Below are 14,068 nucleotides of genomic sequence, written 5' to 3'. Positions count from 1 at the left end.
AATCAGAGCAGTCAGTTGGGGCGATTCCACTCTTGAAACATGAGGATACCTTCATCGTGTCCAGCACACCATTCCACACCCGCCTTTCTGGTCCTGCTGTGTGATTTGTTTTTGCTGCTTCCTTAACCTCACTGTGTTTTTCCACTTAGGCTGCTCCAAAGTAACGTGCATCAGTTTGACTCGCGAAGCCTCCATCAAGCTGTCTCCCTTGCACGGGAAGCAAATCTCCATCCGCTACTTGGACATGACAGACTGCTTCGTCCTGGAGGACGAAGGACTGCACACCATTGCTGCCCACTGCACTCAGCTGACCCACCTGTACCTGCGCCGCTGCGTCCGCATCACCGACGAGGGTCTGCGCTACCTGATGATTTACTGCACATCCATCAAGGAGCTGAGCGTCAGCGACTGCCGCTTCATCAGTGACTTCGGCATGCGGGAGATCGCCAAGCTGGAGTCACGCCTGCGGTACCTGAGCATCGCTCACTGCGGCCGCATCACGGACGTGGGCATCCGATACATCGCCAAGTACTGCAGCAAGCTGCGCTACCTCAATGCGCGGGGCTGCGAGGGCATCACGGACCACGGCGTGGAGTACCTCGCCAAAAATTGCACAAAACTCAAATCACTTGACATCGGCAAGTGCCCTCTGGTCTCAGACACCGGCCTGGAGTTTCTAGCCCTCAACTGCTTCAACCTAAAGCGCCTGAGCCTGAAATCCTGCGAGAGCATCACTGGGCAGGGCCTGCAGATTGTAGCTGCCAACTGTTTTGACCTGCAGATGTTGAACGTGCAGGACTGCGAAGTCTCTGTGGATGCTCTGCGATTTGTTAAACGACATTGCAAGCGCTGTATTATAGAGCACACCAACCCTGCTTTCTTCTGAAGGGACACCCCACACCTGTCATTGCAATGCAGTATTAAAAACACTGATGTGTAAACACACGCTCCCATATTCAGTAATGCTGTCTTTTCTGTCGCTCACGGGAGTCAGTTTTTCTTGTACCTTATGGGTAAAGGGGGTTTCTAGAGGACTATTTTGTTTGCTTTTTGTATGATCACTTTTTAAGGTGCCGTAGGTCTCTGTGAAGAGGCTGCCTTAATGCAAAAGCAATGAGTGCTCAGCATCCCCAGTGGGGTGTCATTTCCATAAGAGCCATGATCTTGTCCCAGGCTACAGTAGCTGCCGCCAAAGGAAATAGCACATGATCCCTCCTTTGGAAATGCTACTAAGCTGTGTCAAAAACATCTGAATTCTAGCTGTGCTCATGAAGCTCACTATGCAATATTGTGTCTGTGTTCCCCAACTTTTTCCAGTGTGGCTGGTAAAACATCCTCTTGTCTCCAAGTAGGTTTTTTTTGGTAGTCATCCATTGTAATCCCTCAGGAAATACTGGGTAATGTTCTTAAACATACTCATTTGAGGCAGAATAAGACCTGCTGGCCATTGCTGAGCACTTCTGCAGAGTGAATCTGGAGATTGTGCCCATGCATGGATTCTCTGGGGAAGCTCACCTCCAGGTCATTGGTGTGTCATCACTACTTGCTTTCATTTCTAAATTTGTCCTCTCCTGCATGTGTAGTACCACCCTCTGGTAGTAGTTAGGGACTTCTGCCTCTGATAAGCAGTGGTGTATTCACCTGAGTGAAGGAGAACAAATGAGATATTGGTGGCTTGGCAAAAGAAAAGGCCAGCAAACTAGCCTGAGAAGTTGCTGTAGTTCTGCAACAAGCTGAGATAGTACTGTAGGATAGCAGAGGGGCTCTGAGGCATTGTGGAGCAGCTTGCACAGAGCAGTCCCAATTGCTGTGCAGCTGTCACCAGAAAGTCTGGCTTTGTCCCTTTGCTGAACCTTTTCAGCAGCTGTGGCACCACTGCAGTGGATCCTCCCTGGGCAAACCAGGCACTTGCGTTGAGGTAAAGTTAGTATGTGCCTTAATGCACTTGGAAACCTGACCTTTTTCTGTGGCCTTCCAGTTCAAAGGATAGATGGCTGATCCTCAAAGACATTAGCCTGATGCTAGATAACAGCCCTGGCGACAGAGGGGCTTGGAGTGTTACATTAGATTTAGAGTTTTTGACTTTGGCTGTGTGTGTTCCCTTAGACTGGAGATACAGCTGCATTCAACAAAGAACTAAACAGCAGAGGTGCCCTGTGACACTGGGAGCTCCTGGTACTCTCATGGTCACTCTTGCTCCTGCATGAGCAGGAGTGTTTTGGAAGTCCCTCATCTTGTTGGCTCCTTCCCCTGAGTGTGTGGTTGATTCATGGTTACTTTCTTCACAATTTTTTGGCAGCTGTTTCTCTGCATTTTCACATGTAATGTAATGTAAAGCCAGACACGTGAGGAGTGATGATATTTTCAGGCAGGCCCCCTGTGCCTGACTGACAGGTGAATTCATGTGTTCAGCTCAAACACTGTAAGTGTCTCATAAGAAGGGAAGCCCTGTGTCTGGTTTTCATAAGCAGTAGTCCCATTATCTCCAGACAACACTAATAAAATCAGTGGTATGAAGTGAAAATCAATATGCTCAAAAAAAACATGTTACTGCTGAGGAAATACTTATAACAATACTCTCTAAAATCGAAAAAAAAAAAAAAAAAAGAGGGGCAATGGCTTGGACATGTCCCTGGAGATGGAACTTGTCCTACTGCTGCAAAAATTCCTGTAACTTATGTATGTTCCTCCAATTTTGGATTTTTTTTTATATACAGGATGGCATCACCTCTGAATTATAAATTAAATTATACTAAAGCAAAGAGGGCCACGGAAAACATATTTGTTATTGCTACTGTTGCTGGTCAGTGACTAATATGAAGTGATACCATCCTTTGGACAGTTAATTTCATTTTGGTTTTCCTTTCCATATTTCTAAAAGAAGAGATTCTTCTCCAGCAATAATACAGTATATTTTATCCGAGCCAGCTATACTCTCTGTTTGTCCTTTATCTAATAATGGCCTCAAGGAACTTAAATGTTGAGCCCTGAGGATGGTGGGATTTTGAGCCATTTGCACTCATGAAATATAAGGCCTCAGTAGCAACATTTAATTGTTTATTAAAAAAAAAAAAAAAAGCTACTTTTCTGACTATGTTAAATTGAGTGAATAGTGCTACATGGTTTTTAAAGTTTCTAATGTTTAAATTGGCCTGTACTGTACAAATCTCACTATAAAGCCTTAATTTGCTATCAAGAAATAAAGCAATATATTGGTAACTGATGAGCATGCAGCGTCATTTGCACTAACTGATTTACTGCAAGTGAAAAAGAAAATATTAAATACTTGAAAAACTCGAAAAGTAGGTGGGTGTTTGAGCGTATTAACCCATCAGGTAGGTGAATGACTATTAAAAGAGGGAAAAATTTTTATGGAATATGACCTCATCTATCTCTCTCTTGTTTTTCCTCATATGGAAACTAGAAGTGTAAGTAAAAGAAAAAAAACAACATATAAAAAAAAGTGTAAACATTTCAGGAAGGTCTCTGCATTGGTTTAAAGGCACGTTAACATATTTGATGAGAAAAGTAAAATGGAACAACTGAAAGGGTAGAGCAGTTACTGGAGCAGTGTTGCCTTTTGAATGCTCTAGAAACCCTTCTCTGGGGGTACTGGTGGAAAGTTAATAACGGTAATTTTTCTAAGCCAAATGTTTTTAAGAACATAGTCTTACATGATTTGAGTTGGTACTATGAGACTGCTACTTATTTCAAGAAGTTATTGATGCAGCTTGCCTGATTTGACTTTTAACCTTTTTTCCCCTGTCTACTTCCAAAATGACAGAACCAGAAAATACTGGAAAAAACTGCACTGGAAAAAACTGAAATAGTGCATGTGGAACTGAGTTTGCTGGAAAGGTTGCAATGTGTGACTGATGTGTCTTCTAGTTTAGGGTTAGCAAAGACTATAAATTTCCTAAGTGAAAACATAGGTGATTCTTGAACCATAAAATTCAGGCTCAGGCACTGAGGCATCTTCTGCTCTGCAATAGCATATGGTGATCTCATCAAAGAAAGGCAGCAATTAATCACATCAGTCAGGCTGGCATGCTGTTTATATCTTTGGAATAATTTCTGTCCTCTAGAGAGGGGTCTCTTAGAAAAAGCACATCTAAACTACCATGCACTGTGATTATAGCCAAAACTCTGTGTATAGGTATTCATCCTTCCCTTGGCTTTTGTAAAAGGTAGAACTGTATTTTTCCTGTTAGCAGCATGAAACTGATGAGAAGTGCAACACTTTTGCCTCTTTGAGCTGTGCTCATCTGGCTTCCCTACAGAATGCAAAACAGCTTCTGTTGGATGTCTTGAACTCAGAACCGTGATCCAGACGGAAACCTTCAGTAGTGGCTTATGCGGTTTCTCAAAACTTCTAGGCTTTGAACTGAAAAATTAAAAAGCTAGTAAAATATCTAATTTTAGCACTAGGCTTGAAGCAGGTCCAAACTCTTATTAAAAAGAAACACAGTGATTATTTGGACTGCAGGCTGGCTGCCCCTCAACTGCCAGTGTTAGTTTAGAATTGGTGCATGGCTCCTCTTCGCCCAGCATTCCCCAGGAAAGTAACCTACCCTCAGTTTTTTGTAATTTTGTCAGTTTAGCTATTCATGCTGAAACTTCCCATGCTGGGCTTTGAAAATGTTAGTTGAAATGGTTCATCTGGTTCTGTAAATAAAGCTGGAGGAAATGTCATTTTGCTCATGTTAAACTCCAGGTGACCTTTCCTTTGAAAATGGTCCATTGCTCTTCATCTCCTCTAAGGCCTTCAGAATGGAAGTGTGAGCCTTGCCCGGAGGTCAGCTTTGGGACAAGGATGTGTCCTCCTGATCTCTCAGTAAGTTTCACCTAAATTTAGCTGCATTACATGTCTTTGAATATCTCTAACTCTGTAACCAGGGAGAAAAGGGACATGCTCAGATCTTTTGGAGCTTGTAGTCTGGCAAGACTAGGATTTGGCAAAGCTAAGAGACATTTATCACTCCAGCAGTGTGAAGGAGGAAATGACCTGAATTATATGGAAGCTGCCTGGAAAGTCAGGGCAGGGTTAAAAGATGGGGTTTTGAGAACTGCGACAAGAAGGATGAAGAAGATTTCCTGGGCAAGGGGGACTGGGACTGAGATGACAAGAGATTAAATAATTTTCAGCAAAGAAACTGGGACTGAGGTTAAGAGAGGTGGGTTTGTATGGCTGGTTGAGCAGGGAGAGTTGGGCCAGAGGAAGTAAATAGTGAAGAATGAAGTTTGGGGTAGGAAAAGAAACATGAGGAAAATTAGTTGAACTTCATTTAAATACAGTACACCCCCTTGGTACAGGCTCTGAGGAAAGCTTACAAACTGTTTCAGTGAGAATACCTCAAGTTTGAAACCAAAAATAAAGCAGTAATTTTGCATCTACTGCATCCAATATTTTCCTTCATAGATATATATTCTCAGAATATATACTATATACTTCTGCTGGAAGTCTTTACAAGCAGAAGTATATAGCTTTATCAGTATATGAAGGTCTGAGAGATAGTCAGCGTCAGTGTCTTTTTCCTGCCTTTACACCTTTGTGTGAAATAGCCTGGTGAGAAGAACAAGGAAGGCAGGTTTGTGAGGTCTGTTCCTCTTTGGAACTGCATTTCAGCAACATCAGCTGTTCAGCTTTGCTAAGGTGCAGCCACCAGTGTGGACCCAGACTCATGCCATTTTTGAGGACTGTTAAAGGGCATTATGATTATGAGTTCAAGTTACTGCCAGGCAGTAGACATCAGAATTCAAACTTAGCCTAACAAAAATACATTTGACTGAACAGCATTACTGTATGCTATTAAACAGATTAAATCAATTTTCTCTGTAAAATAGCTGAGGGATTTTTCATTATTTTCATGCGCCCTACTTCACAGATTCAGAGCAGGTTTTTTCTCCATCTTTGTGTTCTGTGAAAACTGGATAATTCAGGTCATTTTTCCCTTGTTGTCTGGATGATCACATAGGTACAACTGAAATTTGAATATTCAGTAGAAATCTTTTCCAAGTAGGCTCTGCTAATGCAAATTTTAAAAAATATTACGAGTGCAACAATCGAGTTGGCCATAGATATGTCACATTAAGCCAATATAAAAGTTACTAAACGAGCATTGGAGGAAGAATCAGAGGAACTAGAAGGAGGGATCTTTTAAAACAAATAACCCCCCCAAGCTTTTATAAATGACTCTGTTACTTTTAATGCAGAACAGAAATCTTAGCCATTCCTTCTAGCACTAAAGCTACTGTGTTCTTTGGGTTAGAATAGATTAGTTTTCCTCTGTTTTTTAAAGAAACATTGCATGCTGTAGCCTCAAGCTCACACAAATGGTAGAAATGGAAAAAATCATCTTGCAAAGTGGAGAAAGAATGCAGAGAGGGATCCATGCCAAAAGGAATGTTTTAACAGTTTCACATTTCATTGTCTATCCTTGATGGCTCTTAAAATACGGGATTTTTAAGTGAGTAAATGGCCATTCTTGAGATGTTTTGTTACTTCTTCAATATATTCCATTCGCACAGTTGCCTCAGCAGACAGACATCAGAGCTTTGGAAAAATTGAATTTCTAGCTATGAAAAATAAGTGTAGCTAATGTATAATTTGTGATTTAATTTATTTTAAGCCTGATCAAGTTTTTTCCCATCTTAATCACTTGTCCTACAAAGGATATATCCCAAGCCTTTATCAGGATAACAGCAAAAATATTTCTAAATATTTAGAACAATTTCTAATTTATGTGACACTCCAATTTTGCCCTAGTTGTCTGTTCCTGATCTGTTGTTGTATGCTGTGAAAATACTTTCAAGAACAGGGCTTATTTCCAGACTTGAATTACATTCTATTTGACTGCTTTATGGTCATGTATCTCATGTGGTATTACAATTGTTGATGGGTCTTTTGTGACATGACGCTGCAGAGCGACTGCCTGCATTTCCACATGGAAATAGAATGGACTAACATGATGTGTTTGTGACATAGCAGTTGTCAGAGCCTGCATCTTCATGGGTGGTGGCTGCTCTGGGTCTTAAAATACCCACCCTAGCAGTGTCAGTTCTTTTGTAGTGATTTACTCCTTAACTGCATGAAGCAGCTTCTGTTTTATTTGACATCAATGACAGGACCAAATGCTAACTACAGCTCCTGCTTTGGGCAAGGTAGTAGAGGCATGACCTTTCCTCCATGCTGTCCTTTCATTTTTTCTTCTGTCCTCATAGAGTTACATAAATTCCTGTGACAGTCTGAGGTATTCCACCTCCACAGTACAGGATAATTCAAATGATGGATGTCTCAGTTTTATTAGGATGAGTAAGGCCATTTACTTGGCAGGCATTCCAGGTGATTAACTGAGGGGATTGACTACAAGTTACTCAGTGGCCAAATCTTGCTGATGTTTCTCAATGGAGGTGGGAAGTCCATGCACAAATGTCAGTAAATAGGATGATTTCTGATGCTTTTTCTTAAGGGGATATGTGGAACTACAAGGTGAATCAGCTGGGGGAAAGTGGTCTGCATAATCAAGCCATTGGATGCTTATTAAATGCTTTGTTAAAGCAGTGTGGTAGAAAATCAGGTGTACATCTAACATGATGTATATGGTTATATCATACTTCGGTGACATTGCTGGGGTAGCACCACTGTGTTTTTTTCTCTCTGGCACTGTATTCCTGTACCTGAACAGCAGAGAAATTACCCAGACTTTCTGTATCTGTGTCCCAAGTGACTGTGAAATTCTGGTGGTTTGCTTTTTAAGCTCCCACAACCTCCTGTCCTCCCTCTCTCTCTCAGCAGCTGACATGCTGGGGAGCCATCCCAATGGCCACCTCTTAGTGGGAACTGGCCAAGAGTATCATCTCTGCTGCTGCCACCTCCCCAGTTGGGCTGACAGCTTCCCTCAGTGCTGAAACCTGAATCCCTGCTGTTGTTCCTTCTGAAATGTGGTTGCTTCTCCCTTTTCCTTTCCTTGAGATTTGCTCACCACAAGTAGCTCTTCCTTCACAGGGGCAGGAGAGCAGTGGTGCCACCGTGGTGGGTTCTGCTGCATTTTCCAGAGGACCAGAAGGAAATAAAAATTCAAGCAAGCAAGTGCCTGGCATTTGGCAGTAATCACGGAGCTATGCAGGTTCACTTGATCTCTCAGGATAGAGAAGAATATTCCAGAAGTATATCTGCTTGAAACAGCCTGGCATGCAATGGAACACCTGGCAAATGTTTAGCAGCAGTACATTCTTGCTGCTGGGGCATTCACAATATTTGCATGGTTGTGTGTGCAGGGGGACCTGCAGTCTTAAATCAACAACCCCACTGTCAACATCCTACCAGTGAAAAGGAAAAAGAAATGCCATCCTTCCCTGTGGATCCAGGCTGGAGAGGTACAGAAGTTCTGGCCAGTCAGGGACTCTGGAGTGCCCTGAGACATGCCTGGCCTCAGTCAGGTGTTTGGCACACAGGTCACTCCAATGCCATTCCTAAAAGGCTGGAGATACAAGAGGAAAGTCTGTTTGGTGGGGTTTTCATACTACAGGGACTGTTGAAGACCTGTCAAAAACCCAGGACAGAAACTGGAGAAAGGGGTCAGGAGCTCCTTCTAGAAATGTGCATTTTCCAGAAGGGGCTTTCCTGGCATCCAGCCTGGACAGATTTTTCTCCAGAGTTTACACAGAGCAGAGACTGCTCAGAAGCAGCAAAAGGAGCTGTGACAAGGCTGAAGTGACCATGTCCTGATAAGCTAAGGGGAGGTTGTTGAAGATGCAACACAGAGACATGTTAAGAGAAACTCCAGGCTCTTAAATTTATTTTTGTAAAATGAGAAGGGAAGGGTGTTTTTTTGTTGGTTTGGATTTTTTTAAGTAGTGGCCTTTTAGAGTTGCTTGGTATTTGCCCTTTGTAGGGGAACCTCATCCAAAACCACTGAGACTGGCTTATCTTCAGATCGGAGGGGTATCTGATTTCTTAACATTGGTCTACTTTTTTTGTAAGGCAAATTGATGAAGACACAAGATGGCCTTGCAGTCTGAACTTTGGAGTTCATAAATCTCTGGCAGCTTAAATTTGAGAGCATGACAAAGCAGCCCCTTTCCATGCCAAGAAATAAGAAAAAACAAGGAATAATTGCATCGAAATTCCCAGTAAAGAGAGCAAAGGAATTCAAGGCTGAAAGCTGAACTGCAAGTGGTAATGTGTAATCTCTTGCTTATAAGATATTTTCTCCTGTGGGAGTCAAATGTGGTACTGCGAAGCTGAAGGGTAAATTGAAGTTATCATAAAGATTACATGAAGTGAGCACATGGATAAAGGAGGCTGTAGGAAAGAACCAACACAGCTTTTCTACGAGAAATCCAAAGATTTGATGAATCCATGGGGAGCCTGTCAGGTTGTGGAGCTGGAGGCATCAAAAAAATTTTGAGAACGATTGTTTCTGTGTCTGGCATAACAGTGTGAGCTGGGATGCTTTGTCTGGAAAAGAGTTAACTATGGCAAGATGTGACTCATATGACACAAAGGTAATGTAATCATGGATGGCTGAATGGATGAAGGGACTGAACATTTACTATGAATAATAGTGGGGAAAAAGAAGGTTGGGGCGTCAAGTGAAACCAGTAGGTAAGAGATCCATAGTAAATTAGAGTGGTTCTTTTTTTGCCATTTGTTAAAGCCTCAGACCCCTGCCATGGAGTGTTGTGGATGCTAAATGTTCACATCATTTAAGAAGAGACTGGATGAGTTTGTGGAGGAAAAGCGTGTGTGCAGCTATTAAATACAACAGGCAACCTCTGGCTCAGGAAATGCCTGAGGCACCAAGTCTTGGAGCCTGGCAGGCTATGCTGGGGAAATATGCTTGCTCTATTCTTGTGCTTCTCTAGGCATCTGGTTTTGGCTACAGTCAGCCAGACTGCTCAGCTACATGGACCTTTTTGTCAGCAGCTGTTTTCATATTTTGGTATCTGTCTCAGCAGATCTGTGACAGCACATACTCATTTGTTGCTTGCAATGCCCTTATTCAGAGTTGCTCAAGGTTCTCCAAATCAAGTATTTTCATCACCCTCTTTTCTGAAATATTTGTGCTTCAGACTGGAAAACTCAATCCACTCAGGAGCTAAGATTCTCATCTATTGACTCTCATGGAAGTAGGCACTTGAAATTTTGCTGAGGGCTTGGTACTCTGCATATTTAAGCCCTTTTGCTGCAGGCTGCAATGAGAGCATGTCTATATTTTGAAGAGAGAGCAGGGGAAGGAAAGCATTTTGTGCTGTTTCCACCTCCTGCCATTTGGGAAGCTGGTCACAGAGACAGATTTTCCAGGTCTCTCTCACTCCTTTCATCTACAGGGAGAATTCTGGAAATCAAGAAACCTCTTGATTTCTGTAAGACTGTGTCTTTGTAATCAAGACTAGAATTTGCCCAGACCCTCTGCTCAGTCAAAGAAGTTTAAGCATTCCTGCTTCCCTTTATTAATTTTTAGCAAGGCCTGCCATGTGTCAGACACAAGCAGCTGTGTCAGGGCAGTTGACCACTCAGGTCAAACTGGCTGTGATGTTTGGCATCAGAATTAAATCTCCCTTAGATTCTTAGAAGGCAGAACACAACCAATGAATATACACTTGACAGAAAAACTACTGTCACCAAGTGCCAGCTCATGTTTCCCAGACTCATCTGGAGGAGGCAGAAATTATCTCCAAATCAGCAACACAGAGTCCCTTCTCTGCTCCTTCAAACCCTTTGCCTGCTTCTGGCCCTGGGCCCACACAAATACCCAAACACAGCGAGGAATATAAATTTGCAAGGGTCTCAGCTTTCATAATATGACTAAGTTGTTTTGATTTAAGTGAGCTCGTCTTGCCAAGATTGGAAAAAATTAGTGCATTCTCCTCATGGCTGAATGTCAAGGTACACTCAGGTTTTCAGACAAATGCCCCAAATGTGCACAACCGAACCAAGACCTGAGTGTTGGAGAACATAACTCTTTCTTTAATAAATTTTTTAGGGAAACATGGAGAAAAATAGGAAATTATGGCAGTATGAGAGGATCAGGTTCTTGCTTTGAATAAGGACTGAAGTCACCCATGGTATACCAAGAAAATGAAAGAAAGTGCAGAATTACTGTGCTGACCTTGGAGTACTGAGACACTATTTGAAACTCCTGGGCTTCACTTAATTTTCTTCACAGAATTTGCCTATAGGGTGGCAATGCTTCATGAGTTTACAAACTTTGCTTAATTTGCCCATTTAGTGCATGAAAAAAAGGTAGAAAAAATACCACTAATATTTAACTATACTCTGATTCTTCTCTAGGGTCATCGATAGCTAATTTTTGTTGTGTAATCTCAGCCTGCCTTCCTTTTTCTAATAAGGTGTTCTGCCAGTAATACCTTTACAGATTAATGTAAATGTAAACTCATTTTGGGGAAAATCATATCAGTGCAGAGCAGCTGTTTGCAGGGAGACTTGTCACTGTGAAGCAATCTACACATCTCTGGATCCGTGACACATTTGCAGGTTTACATTAATTCCTGATTTACATTAATGAAGGCCAGAGTCTTGGGAAAAGTGTTACACTAGAAGCTTAATTTAGTTGACATAACAGAGGTACTGGATGCCATTAGAGATGTACAAGGGTGTCTGAGACATCCATGGAAGGCTGGTTAGGATGACAGTCCCTGGGGAAGATTTGTGCCCTTTTGCGCTGGCAGAGGGAGGCCAGGCAGATGCCATCAGGCATCTCAAATGTCTTTAGTTCCCTTTACTTGGGCAAAGATGCTTCCGAAACTTATCGGGAAAATGTTTGTGGTTAAGGTCAGACAGGCTGGGCCACAAACACACAAAAAGTAAACCACAAATGATTGGCTATGCAGGCAAGTGTAGAAATTACTGTCATGTGAGAATATGATCATTTTGTATTGCTGCCTGCTGCAGTTTTTGTGCAAATATTTATTTTTGAAGAAAGGACAGTTTGGGCTTCCTTTTCAAAACCAAAATGCTTCTGATGTTTAAAAGTAAAAGAAAAAAAGAAAAAAAATTGAGACATCTTAGCTCTTACTGCCTGGACTTTGCTGAAGGTCTCTGGGATTTGAAAGGTGAAGTAATCTCAAGCTGTGGCACTGGTTTCATCCCCAGCTGAAGGATGGGGATGTAGAGTCACAGCCTAGAAATCACTGAGAACATCCTAATACCTAAAACAGCTGTGAGGATATAACCCTGTTCTTCTTTTGGTTCTGCTGGAGGAACAGCCCCTCATGCTGGGCCTGAGGGCTGTGGGAAGCAGCCCAGAGCCAGCTACACTTGGTGGCCACAGCCGGGCTCCTGCACAACCCTGTGCCAGGGATGGTGCTCAGCTCAGTGTGCCTTGCACAGCTGCTGTGAGGGATGGTGTCAGGCAACACCTGCAGGGCTTGTCCCAGAGCCTGGGCTGGGACAGACCTACCTCATCCCATAGCTGGGGATGTCCACACAGGGAACTGCGGGAGGTCTTTGTGTCCCCTCCTTCCTCTCCTTCTTCTCCTTCACATCCCAGGTGAGTGGCAGTCAGAGGGAGGGAGGGATGAAAACCTGAAGCCCCGGTGAGTTGTTGAAGTGGGGAGTGCAGCACAGGTTCCAGCAGCTGCAGAACATCTGTTTGCATCACACTCTGACATATGCTTACCTTTAAGGGTTTCCAAGTGTTATCCTGGGTTTCTATTGCTGCATGATGTTCTACCAGGTAATGGCAATTTACACTGCTGCCTGTTTTTCAGTATGAAATAACTTGCTATTAAATCATTTCTTTGTTCTGTCTGTTGTTTTTTTTTCCCTGGGTATTTTTTGCTTTGTTGGTTTGTTTTCCTACCTCATTTTCCCTACTTCTGTGGTGGCTTTTACACCCTACCTGCTTCATTTTGATTTAAAATTTTCTCTCCACCTAGGAGATGCCCTGAAGGTCTCTCAGAAATCCTTACTTTTTTCTTATATATTTTTTTTTTAAGTTTGACTCAAAAGGCCAAACGAGGAAGATTTTACTATAAAGCATTAACTGCATATATAAAAGAGGAGCTAGAGTCTTGCTTTCCATGATTTCACACTATTAAATGCTGAAAGCTATCCCCCAAATGTTATCCCCCAAATAATTTCTTTTTTTCCTGGTAGCTAAAACAGTTGATAGCCTTTGCAAGTAAAGGCTGGTTTGTATGGAAAAATCTGGCAGCTGCTGACAGCATGAACTTAATTTACTTTTGTGCATGAATGTTTTACTGCAGAAGAGTCATCCTGGATCATTACCCAAGTTGAACAATTCATGTGAAAATGATAAATATTTCTGCTGACTTGCAGTGTCTGGGATACTCGTTGGAGGCAGTATCAGCTCTTGTTGCTAACCAACACTGTCTATTAAAATAAGAGGTAGAAATGCCTTTTTTATCTTCATACCATAAAGAAAGATTATCCTGATTTATTTTTGTAAAAAGAAGGTGTTAATGGATTTATTCTGCAGAGCTAATTTCCCATCTTTCCTTCTTCATCCTTTCTAAGAAGATTAAATTCTTTTCATAAAAAATGTGATTAAATTTATATTTACTTAAGTAATAGATATTTCCCTAAATAAAGCCACATATTGTCACAACAATGTGACAAAGAGAGTCTTATAGTCAAATAGAGAATGGAGTCTTATATGTACCAAAGCTTTTAACACTGTTGTTAGGTTAAAAGCTTTGGTACATATCAGACTCCATTCTCATAAATCACTAGGAGAAATAATATCAGTTATGAAAAGATAGTTTATGTTTAAAATACTGAACTATACAAGTGCCAAATATCAAGTATAATAGATATAAGAAGTGTTCTGGTTTCATGGCACCAAAGTGTTCACGGCAGTTTTGGCAGTTAGAACCTTCATGTTTCTTTTGCCTTGCAAAATTGGTCTGAGGACATTCTGCTGCCTGTGTCTTGCTGAGAAAAGCAATGCCTCTGAGGGCAAGATTTCTTCCAAAGACCTGCTGTCTGGAGACAGTGGTCCTTGAGCAGATCCTTGAAGTCTGAACAACTTTCCTCTGCTGCAGAGGGCATACAGTGATTCACTGGGATTCTTTGGCTTTT

General features: G+C 42.0%; 1 protein-coding gene across 1 annotated transcript in view; it reads left to right on the top strand.

The window, feature by feature from the left end:
• The window catches only part of FBXL7 (F-box and leucine rich repeat protein 7), a 176,060-nt gene extending 172,610 nt beyond the window's left edge, over positions 1 to 3,450 (top strand). Inside the window, exon 4 of the mRNA XM_083865099.1 lies at positions 150 to 3,450. Coding sequence (XP_083721225.1) covers positions 150 to 886 — 737 coding nt within the window. The 3' untranslated portion in view covers positions 887 to 3,450. The remainder of the gene's footprint in view (positions 1 to 149) is intronic.
• The last annotated feature ends 10,618 nt before the right edge of the window (positions 3,451 to 14,068 follow it).

The sequence above is a fragment of the Zosterops lateralis genome (genome assembly GCF_965231275.1).
Source record: "Zosterops lateralis genome assembly, chromosome: 1".
Lineage (NCBI taxonomy): Eukaryota > Metazoa > Chordata > Aves > Passeriformes > Zosteropidae > Zosterops > Zosterops lateralis.
Note: the sequence above shows the minus strand (reverse complement) of the source record. Positions and strands in the feature narration are given on the sequence as shown.